At 45.0% G+C, this 19,141-nt stretch overlaps 1 protein-coding gene across 3 annotated transcripts; it reads left to right on the forward strand.

The window, feature by feature from the left end:
* The first annotated feature begins 15,136 nt into the window (after positions 1 to 15,136).
* LOC119327572 lies at positions 15,137 to 17,992 on the forward strand. Of its 3 annotated transcripts, none has more exons than XM_037600668.1 (5): positions 15,137 to 15,585; positions 16,048 to 16,195; positions 16,273 to 16,370; positions 17,563 to 17,637; positions 17,761 to 17,992. In XM_037600668.1, exons 1-5 carry the CDS (start codon positions 15,199 to 15,201, stop codon positions 17,872 to 17,874), a joined length of 822 nt encoding a protein of 273 aa, XP_037456565.1. In that variant the 5' UTR covers positions 15,137 to 15,198; the 3' UTR covers positions 17,875 to 17,992. The 3 variants fall into 3 exon arrangements, with proteins under 3 accessions (XP_037456565.1, XP_037456566.1, XP_037456567.1); XM_037600669.1 differs by having other exon boundaries at positions 15,137 to 15,539; positions 16,071 to 16,195; XM_037600670.1 differs by having other exon boundaries at positions 15,137 to 15,539; positions 16,092 to 16,195.
* Positions 17,993 to 19,141: the final 1,149 nt, after the last annotated feature.

Consider the following 19,141-nt stretch of genomic DNA (forward strand, 5'->3'; position numbering starts at 1 on the left):
AGTGCATATGTCTTACACCATATGAAGGATAAGTCTCAACAAACCAAGCAAAGGCAAATGAGGTCCAAACAACAAAGCAAACACACCAAACACGACACACGACTCGCAAACACGCAAATCCCTACACTCTCTCCCCCTTTGGCATCGAGACGCCAAAAAGGCAGAGAGGACACCTACACACACGGGGTGGCTCAAGCAGAGAAATCATCCCACTGCTCCTCGTGCTCCTCGTCAGACTCGGCAGCAGGGACGGTCTCCTCGATGTCCTCCTCAGAACTAGTCCACTTGTAACCCTTCTTCGCCATCCATGCAGCCTCTGGCGTGATGGCATCCTCAGAACCGCCAGAGACATCCTCTCCAAAGAGCCTCATGACCTTCTTGTCGCGGCGGCGACTCTCCTTGGATGCCACATGAGTCCGGTACTGCCCTTTCGCCTGCATGCACAAGAGATTCTTCATCTTGTCCTTCAACTTCTTGGACCACGACGGCTCAGAGGAAGGTGTGGAAGACCTAGCAGCACGGGCCTCACAACATTCTCTGCACCAGCCTCCTCCTCACCAACAGCCCTCCTAGCAGCAGACGCCTCAGCACGGGTAGTGGTGTTGGCCCAGTTGGGCTTGACACGGAGACTGATGGACTCATGCCGAACCCAGTCTGGAGCAAGGAACTCATCACCAGGGTACATCTTCTCCCAAGTCTTGGAGATCAACAGAAACAGGTATGGTCCATAGATAGGTACCTTGCGGGTGTACACCGCAAACCGAAGCTCACACCACATGATGTGTGAGACATCAAGTGGCTGAGTCTGAGATGAACGTGGCTCCGCACACAGGAGCATCATGTCCACCAGATAGGAATGAACCTTGTCCTTGTCGCCAATGCGTGGGAACGGAGTGTTGTGGAAGATGCGATGCATGATATCCAGAAAGGAGTTCAGCACCCAAGTCGACTTGCCACTGGGGAGCACCTTCTCCACATAGTACGGCTGAAGCAAGTTCTTGTTAGCAGACTCAGACTTGGCGTGGGGGCGAACACCAACGGGTGTGTGAAGCCCGTCATCAGGAATGTGAAGCAGATCCATGAACTCCTTCCAGGTAGCAGACAACTGACGGCCATTGGTCATCAAGGTCATCCTCCTCTCTTCCCCGGGGTGAAAGTAAACTGAGGCAAAGAACTAACAGATGAGCTCAGGGTCGTAGTCAAGGTGGAAGGAGATCACAGGCTCAATAGCGAACTGCTCCACCAAATCTAGAGCTTCTCCAAAATAATCCCGAAACTTGTCCTTCCTCATGTGATTCATGTCTATCCACTTGACATCCACGAAGGTATTCTGCTTGTTCTTGATCACATCCAGATAAATGAGAGCCTACTGCTTGGTCCAAAACAACTCAGTGCCTCTGAGGACAGCACGAGGATTCACATAAGGGTTGATCTTCTGGCGTTCGACGTACTCATTGAGGGGAATCTCGTCCATGCCCTTAGCAGGTTCCTTTTGCTTGCTGGCAGTTGTCTTGACATTGCGCTTGGGGGCACTGGAGCCCTCTGGTGCTTCATCTTGAGGATTGCGTAGTCGCTTGGAGCCAGTGTCATGACTAGGATTGGAACGGCGAGAGCCACCACCTAAGACACAAGAGAAAGCACACACAAAGAGCGAGAAGAATCAATTCAAAGACCACAACAAAGCAAGGGAAACAAGTAGAAATCATACGGGATAAATGCCACAAGGAAGAAGGGACAACAACGGTAGTACTGCCTGGTCATGTGGCACTAAAATTTTAGTACTGCTCCTAGTCGCGGTAGTACCGTGTGAGGTTATGGTAGTACCGTGGCTTGGAGCGGTAGTAAGAGCTTAGTGCCACGGAATGTGTGGTAGTACCACACCGAACGCGCGGTAGCACTGGACGAGCGGTAGTACCGCACCGAACGAGCGGTAGTACCGGACGAGCTGTAGTACCGCATTAGAGGCACGGTAGTACCGCACCGCGTCAGATCCGAGCCTACTTTTGAATCTGAGAAGACGCACGAAACCACGACGGAACTATGGTTGATCACATCTACCACGGGACAATATATCAAGTAAAATGTCTACGCAACACTACTCTCCTACAACCTTCTCTTGCAAAGATTTGGCCTAAAATCTCAAGAACACAAGCATCTCCCCAAAAACCTAGAGAGAAGAGAACCAACAAGAAAGAGAGGGATTTGGGGAAAAACCTTGGTCCATGGCAAGAGGAAGTGGTGGGGAACGATCCCACCAGTCGGAATCCAAAGAGAGCAGCCGGAGACAGAGATCCGGCGAGGGACTCCAGCCCCGTTCTTGAGCGAGCGAGAGAGAGAGAGAGAGAGAGAGAGAGAGAGAGAGAGAGAGAGAGAGAGACGAAGTGGGGGAAACTGACGAATGGGTATGGGAAGTTAGGAACCCCCCATTCCCATCCTTATCCCCATGCGCCTCCGGTAGCGCGGTAGTACTGCGCATCATCGCGGTAGTACCGCTTGGGCGGAAGGACCGCACCAAAGCGATAGTACCGCTCCCCCAGGCGGTAGTACCGCGCTGGGCCGGTAGTACCGTACACTCCACGCATGGTAGTACCGTGGTAGGCCGCGGTAGTACCGTGAGCTCAAGAACAAGCACATTTCCAACACAAAAGAAAGAGTGGTCTTCGCACGGAAACTTCAAACGAACACCACACCACCCAACACGCTCAAAAAGGGGCAAAAAGACAACAAGAGACGACCGCGAGACACAACCTCTCCAACGAGAGGGCGGTGGCCGGAGTGAGTCAATTGGTATGGCACCGCGAAGAATTATCCTTGGGCCCATGACCAAAACTCGTCTTTGAAGCACAAGTACCATCAAACATGGCTAGTGTGAAAGACTTGATCAATTTATGCATCATGGGGGGAGGGAGAGTTCATTGGGAGAACAACACTCCCCCTATGTCCATGCCTACATCTAAACAAGACAACAAGATGAGTATGGTGGGGTGTGCAAGGGTTCAAGCAATATTGCTCGAATCAATGATATTTAGTTCATGCCTTAACTCGCGAAATCTTGCTTCATCCAACGGCTTCGTGAAAATATCTGCAAGGTTATCATGAGTGTTGATGTAGTTGAGCTCGATCTCCCCTCGCCTAATGTGATCCCGGATGAAGTGATATCGAATCTCAATATGCTTTGTCTTGAAGTGTTGCACCGGGTTGAGAGAAATCTTGATGGCACTTTCATTGTCACACCAAAGAGGCACTTTGTCACAAATGACACCGTAATCCTTCAAAGTTTGCCTCATCCATAAGAGTTGTGCACAACAACTCCCGGCCGCTACATACTCCGCTTCGGTGGACGAGAGAGACACACAACTTTGCTTTTTGGAGTACCAACTTACCAAAGAGCAACCAAGGAATTGGCACCCTCTGGAAGTGGACTTCCTATCCACTTTGTCTCCCGCCCAATCGGAATCCGAATACCCTACAAGCTTGAAGTTTGCTCCTCTTGGGTACCATAAGCCAAAGTTTGGGGTATGAGCCAAATATCAAAAGATTCGTTTGACCGCCACATAGTGACTTTCCTTAGGTGTGGCTTGAAACCGTGCACAAATTACCACACTCAACATTATATCCGGTCTAGATGCACAAAGGTAAAGCAAGGAGCCAATCATGGAGCGATATACCTTTTGATCCACCGCTTTACCATTGGGATCTATGTCAAATTGGCACTTGGTGGGCATTGGAGTGGAAGCCGGCTTGACATCACTTAGCTTGAATCTCTTGAGCATGTCTTGAGTGTATTTGGCTTGGTTGATGAAGGTTCCTTCTCTTCTTTGCTTTACTTCGAACCCTAGAAAGAACTTCAACTCTCCCATGGAAGACATCTCGAACTTTGAGGTCATGAGAGCGGCAAATTCCTCATTGAAAGCTTTGTTAGGGGAACCAAAGATAATATCATCAACATATAATTGGCATAAAAACAACTCCCCTTTGACCTTCTTAGTAAAAAGAGTGGGGTCGAGTAGCCCAACTTCAAAACCACGGTCTTGTAACAACTCGGTAAGGTGGTCATACCACGCACATGGGGCTTGTTTAAGGCCATAGAGTGCCTTATCGAGTTGATACACATGATCGGGAAAGTAGGGATCCTCGAACCCGGGGGGTTGCTTGACATAAACCAATTCATTAATAGGACCATTAAGAAAAGCACTCTTCACATCCATTTGTTGTAACTTAAAGTTATGATGAGAAGCATATGCAATCAACATGCGAATGGATTCAAGACGAGCAACGGGAGCAAAGGTTTCACCGTAGTCGATACCCTCGACTTGGGAGTATCCTTGTGCTATCAAGCGAGCCTTGTTGCGAATGATAATCCCATGAGCATCTTGCTTGTTCTTAAATATCCACTTGGTTCCAATGACATTGTGGTTCACCGTCGGCCTTGGCACCAATCTCCACACGTTGTTGCACTCGAAGTTGTTGAGTTCTTCATGCATGGCATTGAGCCAATCCGGATCTTCGAGCGCCTCATAGACCTTTTGGGGCTCAACACAAGAGACAAACGCGTGATGTTCATAATAGTTTGCTAATTGTCTACGAGTGCTTACCCCCTTTCTTAAGTTTCCAAGCACATTTGTCATGAGATGATCCTTGGTGGAGAGCTTGGAAGCAACCTTGGCGGCACGATGCTCCAATTCCTCCTCGAGGGTGAGACGAGGAGTGGTCACTTGATCATCTTGAGCGTCGTCTTGAGCTCGTTCTCGTTCATGAACTTGCTCGGAGGAGAGAACTTGAACTTGGGCATCACTTGGTGTGTCAACACCGTCTTGAGCATGATCTTGCCCTTGGTCTTGTTCTTGAGTATGAGGGCCTTCACGTTGTTCTTCGGAAGCTTGTGGGCCTTGGGTTGGTGATGGCTCCACTTGAGTGGAGCATTGTCCTTCTCCTTCGGCCACAAGGGGTTCCTCAATGGGTAGGATAAAACCAACAACCATTCTTCTTATGACTTGAGGAGGAATTTCATCACCTACATCACAAGCGCCACTTTGCTCCACTTGGGAGCCGTTATTCTCATCAAACTCCACGTTACACGTCTCCTCAATAAGTCCCGTGGATTTATTGAGGACACGGTAAGCATGAGAGTTTGTAGCATAACCAACAAATATGCCCTCATAAGCTCTAGCCTCAAATTTAGACAACCGAACACCTTTCTTAAGAATGAAACACTTACACCCGAACACCCGAAAGTACTTAAGGTTGGGCTTGTTACCGGTGAGTATCTCATATGGAGTCTTGTTCAAGCCCTTGCGGAGGTAGAGCCGATTGGATGCATGACACACGGTGTTGATGGCTTTGGCCCAAAAGTTGTATGGAGACTTGAACTCCGCCACCATGGTCCTTGTCGCATCCATCAATGTCCGGTTCTTCCTCTCCACAACACCGTTTTGTTGAGGGGTGTAAGGTGCGGAATATTGATGCTTGATACCCTCATCACTAAGAAACCCATCCAAGGTGTAGTTCTTGAACTCGGTGCCGTTGTCACTTCTTATTGTCAAGATCTTTGCATTGTGTTGACATTGTGCTTCATTTGCAAAGTCAATGACGGTTTGTTGGGTCTCGCTCTTCCTCTTGAAGAAATACACCCAAGTGTATCTTGAGTAGTCATCCAAAATCACCAGGCAATAATTCCTACCCCCAAGACTATCAAAGGATGGAGGCCCAAAGAGATCCAAGTGAAGGAGCTCTGAAGGCCTCTTTGAGTAAATGATAGTTGTGGGAGGGTGAGCCTTCTCATGTAGCTTTCCTTCGATACAAGCACTGCAAGCACGATCTTTAGCAAAACTAACATTCGTTAGTCCACGGACATGGTCCCCCTTGAGAAGACTTTGCAAAGATCTCATATTGACATGGGCTAAACGGCGATGCCAAAGCCATCCCACATCAACTTTAGCCATTAGGCATGTCGCGGTCTTAGTGGGTCGCTCCGAAAAGTTAATCACATATAGACCGTTCTCGACATGCCCAACAAAGGCTACTTTAAGAGTCTTGCTCCACAAGAGGGCCACGGTATCAATATAAAAGAAAGTGGCAAAGCCCATGATTGCAAGTTGACGAACGGAAAGTAAATTGTATGCAAGGGACTCAACAAGCATGACCTTCTTGATGGTGAGATCATGAGAGATGACTACCTTGCCAAGTCCCAATACCTTAGAAGATGAGGCGTCACCCCACTCGACATTGGTGGGCATATATGGAATCTTGTGCACGTCCACCACTAAGTCCTTGCTTCCGGTCATATGATTTGTAGCTCCGCTATCGAGCAACCATGATCCCCCACTGGAAGCAAACACCTACAAGAGATCAATGCTTGGTTTTAGGTACCCATTTTGTAATGGGTCCTTTGATGTTAGTAACAAGGGTCTTTGGAACCCAAATAGACCATTCAATGTACTCATGAGGAGAACCAACAAATTTGGCATAGACATGCCCATCACTAGCACGACATAACACATAAGAAGGATTAAAGTCGCCGGCTTTGATGGGAGGAGTGGCATTGCCCTTTTTGACCCCGCCACCCTTCGCATTGTTCTTATTCTCCTTGGAAGCACTCTCTCCCTCCTTCACAAAGGTTTGCATGAGAGGAGGAGGTCGTTTGGCCTTGTCATTCTTCTTCTTGTTCTTGGACTTGGGCACGTACCCAATCCCTTCCTTGGCCACAACTCCCTTTTGTCTGGTCAAGAGGTCGTTGAGGTTCTTCTCGCCTTGTATGCAAGACGCAAGACCTTTCTCAAGTTGCACTTTTAGCTTAGCGTTCTCCTCAACAAGATGCACATGCTCACAACACGGGTTAGTAGCATTTGCATTATCAATTAACATCATACGAGGAAAAGTGTCTTTTTCCTTGGTTAGCTTTACTTGAAGTTGATCATGGGACTCTTTGAGGATAGCATGATCACCCTTCAAGACTTTGTGAGCCTTGTCAAGTAGATCAAACTCCTCTTTGAGTCTAGCAAGATCAACCTCAAGTTCGGCCTTCTCGGAGTTTAGCACACGAGAAACAATGAGAACATGATCAAAATCTTTCTTTAACTTAGCATGATCAACGTCGTGTGACTCCTCAAGAGCCAAACGAAGACCACACTCTTCCTCAAGAGCATTGGAAAGATCCGAGATCTCATCGACATAGTCATGACTATGCCCTTCCATCTTAGAGATGGTATCTTTGTGAGCCTCGATCATGTCATTGGCCTCACCAAGTTGTTCCAAGAGAGCAACAAAGTGCTTCTTGGATTTACCCTTAAGTTTGCCCATAAAGGCCTCAAACTCATTCACCTCCACATTAGCTCCCTCATGTTCATCAATGCTATCCGTCGAAGAAGGATGATTAATGATGGTAGTTTTGATGTTGGGGGTTACCTTGTTGGTGGCTTTAGCCATGAGGCACTTGGCGGTGATGCTCTCATTGGGTGAGTCGAAGAGAGACACCCGTGGAGTCGTTGCAATGGCAACTGAGGCCATGGCAACCGACTCACCATCTTCATCATCGTCATCATCCTCATTGTACTCTTCTTGTACCACCAATGCCTTGGGAGGAGTCTTCTTGGTGAAGTTGCTCTTGTTGGGGAACGACATGGCCTTGTCCTTTCGGATGAGCTTGCCACCATTGTCTTCCCTCTTCTCATACGGGAACTCCGCAACAAAATGACTCACATTGCCACAATTGTAGCAAGTCCTTACATGTTGCTTGCTCTTCGTGCCACTTGAGTTGTTTTTGTTAAAGTTTGGCCTTGAGTTTTTCTTGCTCCAAAATTGTCTTGAAGCAAGTGCCATGTGTTCATGATATGCATACTTTGTATCTTCGGGGTTGTGCTCCTCTTCTTCCTCTTCTTCTTCTTCAACGCAGACCTTGGCCTTCAATGCAAGGTTGGGCTTCTTTGCCCTTTGAGAACGAAGCACCGCATTGTCAGCGGTCTTGTCCAAGATGTTCATGGCCACAAACTCATCCGACACTTCGCTTGAGGTCAAAGTGTGGAAGTCCGGCCTTTGACGAATGACGGAGGACATGGCCTTGCGGTAAGGCATCATTGCCTTGAGGAATTTGCGCTTGATGCAATTGTCATCCGTGTCCTTGCTCCCGTGATCTCGGAGTGAGACCGCGAGTTTGGTTACTCTCCGATAAAGCTCACGAGGTTCTTCATCTTCTTTCATTGCAAACTCATCGGCTTCATCTTGCACCACTTCATAGTTGGAGCGTTGAATGCTTGCGCTTCCCGGGTAGAGCAAGACAACACAAAGCCATGCGTCTTTGGCCAAGGCGAAGGGCCGAAGATGAGGTAGATCTTCGGGTGGAATTGCATCTTGAATGATGAAGAGAGCATTCTCATTGAATTGGTTATCCGTGGCTTCTCGAGGAGTGAAGTTACTTGTATCATGCGGATGGAAACCATCTTCAATGATTCTCCAAAGATTAGTGTTCACATGATTTAAATGGCGCTTAAAGCGGTAAACCCAAGAATCAAAGTCCTCATTTTTCACAATCTTAGGGGGAGGACTGGCATGATTCAAATGAGTGGAAGGAACCGGTCCACCATAAACAAGTGGTGGTTCCACATGAGCAAAGATGTCGGTACCATTTTTACCACTAGAAGAAGGAGCCTTTTCACTACTAGCTTCCCCCTTATCGGAGATAGCATCCGTCACCTTGTCGGTGGGATCACCCACTTTCAACGGTGCGATGGATAGTTTAAGCCCTTCAAGGAATTTAGTAAACATGCTTTCAACCTCGGTCGTCATGCAGGTTTTCAATGTCTCCAAGGCCACATTGAACTCCTCACGAGAGACCGAGGTTCCCCCATCGCCCGTAGATGAGATCGGATTCACACCAGAGTTTTCCTCCACACTGTCTACGGTATCAACCATACTCTTTGGACGGTAAAGTCCTTAATAAAAAGACGAGGCTCTGATACCAATTGAAAGGATCGATATGGTTGACTAGAGGGGGGGTGAATAGGCAACTAACAATTTTTAGCTTTTCTTTAACAATTTAAACTTTGCATCAAAGTAGGTTGTCTAGATATGCAACTAGGTGAGCAACCTATATGATGCAACAAAGATAGGAACACAAGCAAGCAAGAGATATATCACAAATAAGCTTGCTCAAGTAAAGGCACGAGATAACCAAGAGTGGAGCCGGTGGAGACGAGGATGTATTATCGAAGTTCCTTCCCTTTGAGGGGAAGTACGTCTCCGTTGGAGCGGTGTGGAGGCACAATGCTCCCCAAGAAGCCACTAGGGCCACGTATCTCCTCACGCCCTCACACAATGCGAGAAGCCGTGATTCGACTATTGGTGCCCTTGGAGGCAGCGACCGAACCTTTACAAACAAGGTTGGGGCAATCTCCACAACTCAATCAGAGGCTCCCAACGACACCACGAAGCTTCACCACAATGGACTATGGCTCCGCGGTGACCTCAACCATCTAGGGTGCTCAAACACCCAAGAGTAACAAGATCCGCAAGGGATTAGTGGGGGAATCAATTTTCTCTTGGTGGAAGTGTAGATCGGGGCCTTCTCAACCACTCCCGAGCAAATCAACAAGTTTGATTAGCTAGGGAGTGAGATCGGGCGAAAATGGAGCTTGGAGCAACAATGCAGCTTAGGGTTGGAAAAGGTGAGTCAACGGGGAAGAAGGGGACCCCCTTTTATAGTGAGGGCAACAATCCAACCGTTATCCACCAACCAGCCCGCAACCAGCGGTACTACCGCTCCAAGACAGCGGTACTACCGCTGGGCCACGCGGTACTACCGTGAGGAGCCGCGGTACTACCGCAGCAGCAACAGTAGCTAGGGCAGACCTTGAGCACATGGGCTGAGGATGGTACTTCCACAGCAGCGGTACTACTGCTCCCCCTTGCAGTACTACCGCAAGGCAGGGAACCCCAAGCCTGGGAAGAGCGTGGATAACAGAACATCCGTGCCTAGTTCCGCTGGAAAATGGACGTAGCAAAAATCCGACACGGTACTACCGCCTGGCAGCTGAGCCAGGCTGCGCATGGTACTACCGCGGAAGGGTTGCGGTAATACCGTGGTAGCGCGGATGTAAAAAATTACATCCGCCCCTACTACCACGAGGGAGCGGTACTTGGCCTGGGGGTCATGGTACTACAGCTCCAAAGGAACGGTACTACCGTGGGCACCTACGGTACTACCGCGCCACAGCACGGTACTACCGCTGGTGCCTACGGTACTACCGCTCACCAGGGAGCAGTACTACCGCAAGCCAGCACAACAGCCAGAACAAGGAAGAGAAACAAGCGTAGGATTCTCCAAGGTGCAGGGGAAAGGAGGGGACTAGGAAGAAACGTGTACGTGATGATTCCACCCGAACATTTCCGACACTGACCCCCTCTTAATAGTACAGCTTTCCTACGACTCAAATTCACCAAAAAGAAACGTAGAAAAACGCCGTCTTCAATAGTCTTCGAGGGACACCAAACCGTCTTGTGCCTAGCGAAGAAACATCTGGGAAACTCAAGACACACGATTAGTCCGCAAACGCATTGTCATCAATCACCAAAACACCTTAGGAATAAATATGCCCTTACACTTTGCTCTGATAACTTGTAGATTTTTGCAATAATTATATGAGTTCTTTATGACTAAGGTTGAGTCCATGGATCATACGCACTTTTCTTCCTTCCACCATTGCTAGCCTCTCTAATACCGCACACCTTTCGCCGGTATCATACACCCACCATATACCTTCCTCAAAACGGCCACCATACCTACCTATCATGGCATTTCCATAGCCATTCCAAGATATATTGCCATGCAACTTTCCACCGTTCCGTTTACTATGACACGCTCCATCATTGTCATATTGCTTTGCATGATCATGTAGTTGACATTGTATTTGTGGCGAAGCCACCGTTCATAATTCTTTCATACATGTCACTCTTGATTCGTTGCATATCCCGGTACACCGCCGGAGGCATTCACATAGAGTCATATTTTGTTCTAAGTATTGAGTTGTAATTGTTGAGTTGTAAGTAAATAAAAGTGTGATGATCATCATTTTTAGAGCATTGTCCCAAGTGAGGAAAGGATGATGGAGACTATGATTCCCCCACAAGTCGGGATGAGACTCCGGACGAAAAAAAGAGGCCATAAAAAAAGAAAATGCCCAAATAAAAAAATATGAGAGAAAAAAGAGAGAAGGGACAATGCTACTATCCTTTTACCACACTTGTGCTTCAAAGTAGCACCATGATCTTCATAATAGAGAGTCTCCTATGTTATCACTTTCATATACTAGGGGGAATTTTTCATTATAGAACTTGGCTTGTATATTCCAATGATGGGCTTCCTCAAAATGCCCTAGGTCTTCGTGAGCAAGCAAGTTGAATGCACACCCACTTAGTTCCTTTTGTTGAGCTTTCATATACTTATAGATCTAGTGCATCCGTTGCATGGCAATCTCTACTCACTCACATTGATATCTATTGATGGGCATCTCCATAGCCCGTTGATACGCCTAGTTGATGTGAGACTATCTTCCCCCTTTTTTGTCTCCTCCACAACCATCATTCTATTCCACCTAAAGTGCTATGTCCATGACTCACGCTCATGTATTGCGTGAAGATTGAAAAAGTTTGAGAACACCAAAAGTATGAAACAATTGCTTGGCTTGTCATCGGGGCTGTGCATGATTTAAATACTTTGTGTGGTGAAGATAGAGCATAGCCAGACTATATGATTTTGTAGGGATAACTTTCTTTGGCCATGTTATTTTGAAGAGACATAATTGCTTAGTTAGTATGCTTGAGGTATTATTATTTCTATGTCAATATTGAACTTTTGTCTTGAATCTTTCGGATCTAAATATTCATACCACAATTAAGAAGAATTACATTGAAATTATGCCAAGTAGCATTCCACATCAAAAATTCTGTTTTTATCATTTACCTACTCGAGGACGAGCAGGAATTAAGCTTGGGGATGCTTGATACGTCTCCAACGTATCTATAATTTTTGATTGTTCCATGCTATATTATATTCTGTTCTGGACATTATTGGGCTTTATTATACACTTTTATATTATCTTTGGGACTAACCTATTAACCGGAGGCCCAACCCAGAATTGCTGTTTTTTTTGCCTATTTTAGGGTTTCGCAGAAAAAGAATATCAAACGGAGTCCAAACGGAATGAAACCTTCGGGAACGTGATTTTCGGAACGAACATGATCCAAAGGACTTGGACCCTATGTCAAGCAATCAACGAGGAAGGCACGAGGTAGGGGGTGCACCTACCCCCCAGGCGTGCCCTCCACTCTCGTGGCCCCCTGTTGCTCCACCGACGCACTCCTTCCTCCTATATATACCTACGTACCCCCAAACTACCAGATACGGAGCCAAAACCCTAATTCCACCGCCGTAACTTTTTGTATCCACGAGATCCCATCTTGGGGCCTTTTCCGGAACTCCGCCGGAAGGGGCATCGATCACGGAGGGCTTCTACATCAACACCATAGCCCCTCCGATGAAATGTGAGTAGTTTACTTCAGACCTACGAGTCCATAGTTATTAGCTAGATGGCTTCTTCTCTCTTTTTGGATCTCAATACAAAGTTCTCCCCCTCTCTTGTGGAGATCTATTCGATGTAATCTTCATTTGCGATGTGTTTGTTGAGACCGATGAATTATGGGTTTATGATCAAGTTTATCTATGAACAATATTTGAATCTTCTCTAATTTTTTTATGTATAATTGGTTATCTTTGCAAGTCTCTTCGAATTATCAGTTTGGTTTGGCCTACTAGATTGATCTTTCTTGCAATGGGAGAAGTGCTTAGCCTTGGGTTCAATCTTGCGGTGCCCTTTCCCAGTGATAGTAGGGGCAGCAAGGCACGTATTGTTTTGTTGCCATCGAGGATAACAAGATGGGGTTTATATCATATTGCATGAGTTTATCCCTCTACATCATGTCATCTTGCTTAAAGCGTTACTCTGTTCTCTTGAACTTAATACTCTAGATGCATGCTGGATAGCGGTCGATGTGTGGAGTAATATTAGTAGATGCAGGCAGGAGTCGGTCTACTTGTCTCAAACGTGATGCCTATATACATGATCATACCTAGATATTCTCATAACTATGCTCAATTCTGTCAATTGCTCAACAGTAATTTGTTCACCCACTGTAAATACTTATGCTCTTGAGAGAAGCCACTAGTGAAACCTATGCCCTCCGGGTCTATCTTGCATCATATTAATCTTTCAATACTTAGTTATTTCCTTTGTCATTTATTTTACTTGCATCTTTTAATTTCTCTTTATCATAAAAATACCAAAAATATTCTCCTATCATATCTATCAGATCTCACTCTCATAAGTGACCGTGTAGAGATTGACAACCCCTTTACGCGTTGGTTGCGATGATTTATTTGTTTGTGTAGGTGCGAGGGACTCGTGCGCGGCCTCCTACTAGATTGATACCTTGGTTCTCAAAAACTGTGGGAAATACTTACGCTACTTTGTTGCATCACCCTTTCCTCTTTAAGGGAAAACCAACGCAGTGCTCAAGAGGTAGCAGTGATGTGATGTTTTCATCGATACCCAGTGTCCATGGTGTCTTCACCAATCTCAAGGATCTCACGCAGGTTCTTATATGGGTAAGGTTTGCACGCATGTCTTCGTATATACGAGCGTATGTGCATGTATGTGAATGTCTACGGTTGTATTGTCTTTCCTAAGAAAAATAAGGACGTAATTTTACACAAACATGTTGTTTGACAAAACAAATAAGAAGGGCACAAATATTGAATTGTTGCAGTAAATGAATACAGTTATTGTGCTTGCTTACTTGTTCTATAATATCTTTTAGCATCAGATTTTAATCATGCAGAAATTGTTATAGTATCTCACATCTTCAACACTTAAATCTGTATAATTTATGGGTTTTCAATCTTGAAATTTTGGGGTTCAAAATCTGGTGTTCAGGCAACGAGAAAAATACTCAAAGCTTTCCCGATGAAATTTGAAATACTCCAGGCTTCACCAGCAAGCCGATGAATTCACCTCCCCTCTGCCGTCCCGCCGGCCAGTGGTGGGGAGGGGGATCCCGATGCCTTTACTCCGGTTGGTAGTTCAGGTTATAGTTGTTCAGCCCTCGGAGGTGTGGCGCTCGGATGGATGGCGACTCTTCTTCTTCGAATTTGTCTTTCGGGTTCCGATCCTCCTCGAGTTCGTCCTTCTTGACATAGTTGGCGGAGCTCTGGCGTAGATTCCCACCGTCTCATTAGAGCTGTGAGGGTAGGGTTTTCGTAGTGTGAAGAGATTTGATGTCAGGTGCTTCAGACCAGCTATTCAAGGATTCAACGGCAAAGACTACAGCTCCAAGGCACTGGTGACGTGCACAAAGATTTCCCAGCTATCATCGACAAGGTCAAGCCGACTCCAGTAGTGGAGCGGTACAAGGACGCGTGGGCGGCTTGTTCTGACGACGGTAGTGGTCGTTTGGTGATCTCAGAATGTCAATATAATTTTTGTTATGTTTGAGGTGCTTTGTACTTATGATGATATTTGATAATAGACCTGGATCATGTTCGAAAAAAGATGAGGTTTGGAATATTTAATAAATATAAATTTAAAGAATTGTATCTTAAACTTCAATGTCGTAACTTTTAGTTCAGAATTCGTCTCAAAGTATGAAAGTACACTACCATGATCCTTTAATTAGTACGAACCAATCTATAGTTAGAAAAACAGTGGTATCGACTTCAAATCCTAAATATGATTTTGGTGCTCATATTTTTAAAATTTATTTTAGACATTTCGACAATATGCATTCAGTGTGAGAAGATATTTTTGTCGACAACAAAGACGTCTATGGCGACTTCGTCAATTTTATGATGATGTGTTGGGCTAATCTTTTAAAAGTGCTCATAGAGATAAGGTGTGTGTGCCTTCTCATAAAGGATGATTGTATACGCATATATACAAGCTCTTTTTTGTATTAAAATAATCCTTAATTAGTGCAACGGAAACCATAGAAATGATGATGGGACCGTACCGTTTACCCATTGCAGTCCACGTCACTCGTTCTGCACGGCCGCGGCTACAAAAGAACTCGTCTCCTCCGATCTTTTGTGCAAACAACCGCACACCACCTGCTCGATCAATTACCCCGCGCCCCCGCTCGCCTTCGCCCCTGCCGATGAGCTTTCTCGCCGGGCGCCTCGCCGCACAGGAGGGTGCATACTTCCTCCAGGAGTCCAGGAACGCCGCCGGCCGCCTCGCGCAGAAGCTCCCCGCGCCCGAACATGGGCCCAGGCCGGCATCCCCGCCTCCGTCGGCCGACGTGCTCCCGGAGATCCTCCGCCACTCCATGCCTTTAAGGCCCACGCTGCCTCCGCCCAACTCAACCCTGTACGGTTCCACCCGCTTGGCCCTCCCACCAGGCGGCGCAGAGGCTGCCGGCGTGGCCCCCGACGTGCTCAGCCCGCTCCGGTCGTACGTCGCGCTGCCGCAGGCCACCTTCGGCCTCGGCCCCAAAAGGTGCGCCTCTGGCGCCTTCGGTATTGATCTAATTTTTTCGCTCAAGGTAGTTTTGAACTCGGGCGCTCTTACTATGCGTATGCGTCATTAGATAGTTCATCGATTTTTTAACGTGTGCAGAAGCACTCGTTGTACTAGTGGGTTGGAGAACTCACCTTGATACTAGAGGAAGGGATTATGTGATAAAACTTCCACATGGATTAAGGTTAAACTTTGCAACGTTTGATCAACAATTAGTTCTACAATATATGGATTTAGTGATGAATGGTACCCTTTGATTCATGGAGGGGGTACTACTTCTGAAATTTAAAAAGATGATCGACTCTCAGATCAAGAATCGATGCTTGGGTTATAGCGTCAGAATTTAGAACAGTGGAGGGTTGCACAGATTTTCTATTTAAAGCTGCTTGCATAGCATGTTCTATGTTCTTAGTCCCTCAGCTATTCGTAAGGTAATTAAGTTAATACTGTAAAACATAACTGGTGATTCATTTTCATCTTTTTCTAGGTTTCATGTGGATTTATTTACAGATGGGAACTTCCAACTGACAGGCCTCACTATTCATCATCAAGCACCAATGAGGGGCGGCATGATATGCATCCTCCTCCCATGGACCCTGAGAAGTTGAAGGCCGTAATTGCTAGATACTCACAGTGTATGTAACTTGCCAGAGATTTTGTTGTTGTACTAGTGTCGTTAAAGATATGTTGTTCTCACCTTTCGTGGATGCAGTTGGAAAGGCGCTCCTTAGGATTGCTGGGACTATATTGGTGATTGGAGAAGCAACAGCTGAGCTGCTGTATACTGCGAATAAGCTTCAGTTGCATTCTGTAAGTCATGTAACTGGCTCTTGACTAAAAAAATATACTCCTACAAGAGTAAATATACTTTTTTTTGTATGAAACAGAGCAAGTATACTTTCTACCTTCAAGAAAAGGAAATAATGTCCTGTCAGATTGCATATACAAATTCTAGGTTGATTGGTTGCAGCATGATTGTATTTGATTTTTGTAATTTTATTGTCAGCCTGTCTTCAGTTTTTAATTGGTCATAAACTTATAGTTCCAGAAAAAATGTGCTCTTCAATTGTTTTCTGTTATGTTGTTTATAATATTTTAGCGTTCTTAAAAAAAGTAATCACGGTACTTTAGTCATTGGCATAGTTGTCAAAGAAAGCTCTGCCCAGTGCCCACACTTCTCTTCCTGACCATTAGCCATATGTCATCATTGTTCACACTCTGACCAAGCATAGAATTTATTTAACATTACTTTCTTGCCAGTTGCCACCATGCAATAAATGAAAAAAAATACGCTTGAGTGATGAGGGGGTTTAGATCTTGTTCGATGATATGCAACTGGTCGGAATTTGAAATACTGCCTCCTTTCACAAATATGTTTTGGATATTTCAATATTGACGACATACGGACTGAAATGGGTGAACAAACAGACTAAAACGAGTCTATATACATCTAATTCAGAAAAAAAAAGGTTAGAACATCTTGTATTTGTGAAAGGAGGGAGTAGCAACTTGTATCCTTAACGAATCAATGTTGACATATACAGAAAATAATACTAAAGGGCACTATTTTTGTACGTAGATTTTCTTAAGATGCAATGACATGATATATACAAATGTTTTTATTCAACCAGCTCCATCACATACAACGCTCAAATAGAGATAACAATGCAATTTGATAGCCATGAGACAGGTTTTGTGGTGATGCAGTATGATTGGATGTCAGTACCAACTTGAAATCCAATGACCGTACCGTCTTATAATTCAACTGAGTCATATAGTAGGTCAACATGGTAAAGAACCAATTTGTGCCAATTCAGAGTTGTATCCTTAAAGGCAACTCTGATTTTTTTTGGATGAACTGACCTTAAATCCTTAATATACTAAACTGTGAGTATTTCATATGAGCTTCCTTGATAAAAACAATTAGCAAGAAAAGAGATGAAAGTCATGACATCTAATTGGCAAATATCCTCTCCAAAATAACATTGATACCTCCTTTCAGGTCGACGACGTCAGAGCTAAAGGAAAAGAACAAGCTGATATGGTCAAAGTACAACTAGCTCCACTAAGGAAATGGGTAACAAAACTGCGGAACCATCCTGCTTTTGACTTTTGAGTCGATTGTACTTGAGCCTTGGCCTAACTTTGGTTTCTTCTGTTACAAAAATTGACATGTAATTTTCACATACTGAAATTGTAGGCTGAAGACACGTCCCGAAAATGGCATTACGAAGGCAACAAAGAGTCCAAGGAGAAGCCTCTCCTTGATAGAGAGCTTTCAAGAGCACTTAGTGCTAAGACACGTCCGAATTGATCAATACATACAACTTATTGTTGTTGTTGCTGTTCTTGTTGTTGATAAACACAAGCTTATACAGCTATCCACCATTATGAAGCTCTTTATTGTAACCTGTAAGTCCACCATTACAAAACTTCTCACTTGTTTTAGGTGTTTACCTTGTCTATATGTGTAAGATTACAAGGAACCAAACACATGTATATATGTTACACCTATATATATTAAATAAAACACATGGGAAATACCCTTTGGTTCCTGGGTGTATATACACCTCATATGGGGAATTTATTTTTGATAATTAAAGAAAGTCAAAACAGTTTGGAAGTTTTTTTAAAATAAACTTGACTTTCTTTTGCACTAGTATATAAATTTTCATGAATAAAAAACCAGCATCGATTTCAGGGCAAAAAAACAAAATTTATTTGCTATTATAGGTCACTATTCACACTATTTTGATCGATTTTTTTGTCTTCTTTAAAAGAAGTCAACAAGATTTTTTTTTATTTTCATGGAATTCTTTTTACCAGTACAATGAAAGGTCAATTTTATTCAAAAATATTTTCAGAATTTGTTGGCTTTTTTTTTCATATAAGGTGTATATACACCTGCGCATACCCTTTTGATGTGGGAAGCCGGCCTGTAGCTGTATGAGCTTGTGTTTGTCATATCTAGTTAAAGGCTAATTGCCACGCTAGAGAAGAGAAACAGTACAAGTAAGAGGCTACTATAGTCACGTGAAAAGGTCCGTAGAGATAATTGTTTTTGCTTGGGAAAATGGAAGGGCATTGTCAAATCACTCGAGTGTAATTACAAATAGTATTGACTTTTTTTATCAAAAAATACTAGGTATTGACTTTTTTAAGTCGGCCCCTAAGGATCTCGATTCATTAAAAAAGAGGGTTGCCCAGTTAATTATCTGAAAACTAGGGTAAAACCGTCACAACAGTCCACACAGGGCAACATCGGCTGACCTGGCCACCCACACAAAGATACAACAATGATGCATAGAAGAAACACAAAGTCGAGGTCGTCACCAAGCGTCATCGTCATCATCCTCTACGAGCCAATGACTCCGATTTCACCATCGACTTCTACGAACGAAGTCCTCGTTGCCGCAAACGCCGGAACCAATGCCGGCTCATGCCAAACAGTCGGCCACCGCGCAGGCGCCAAACAACTCCGACTATGAAGACCACCAAAACATAGGAGAAACAGGCAGAGTCGGCACCAACTAACACCTCCTCGAAGACCACTAGCCACTTGTCATTGTCACCGCCTAGGC

This window comes from Triticum dicoccoides, chromosome 7A (genome assembly GCF_002162155.2).
Source record: "Triticum dicoccoides isolate Atlit2015 ecotype Zavitan chromosome 7A, WEW_v2.0, whole genome shotgun sequence".
NCBI classification, from domain to species: domain Eukaryota; kingdom Viridiplantae; phylum Streptophyta; class Magnoliopsida; order Poales; family Poaceae; genus Triticum; species Triticum dicoccoides.

Excerpts from the sequence above, each read along its gene's own strand:
- LOC119327572 (XM_037600668.1), top strand. The coding sequence starts at position 15,199 with ATGAGCTTTCTCGCCGGGCGCCTCGCCGCACAGGAGGGTGCATACTTC. Across the intron at positions 15,586-16,047 it reads ATCTAATTTTTTCGCTCAAG|GTTTCATGTGGATTTATTTA; the intron begins GTAGTTTTGAAC and ends ATCTTTTTCTAG. Across the intron at positions 17,638-17,760 it reads TAGCTCCACTAAGGAAATGG|GCTGAAGACACGTCCCGAAA; the intron begins GTAACAAAACTG and ends CTGAAATTGTAG.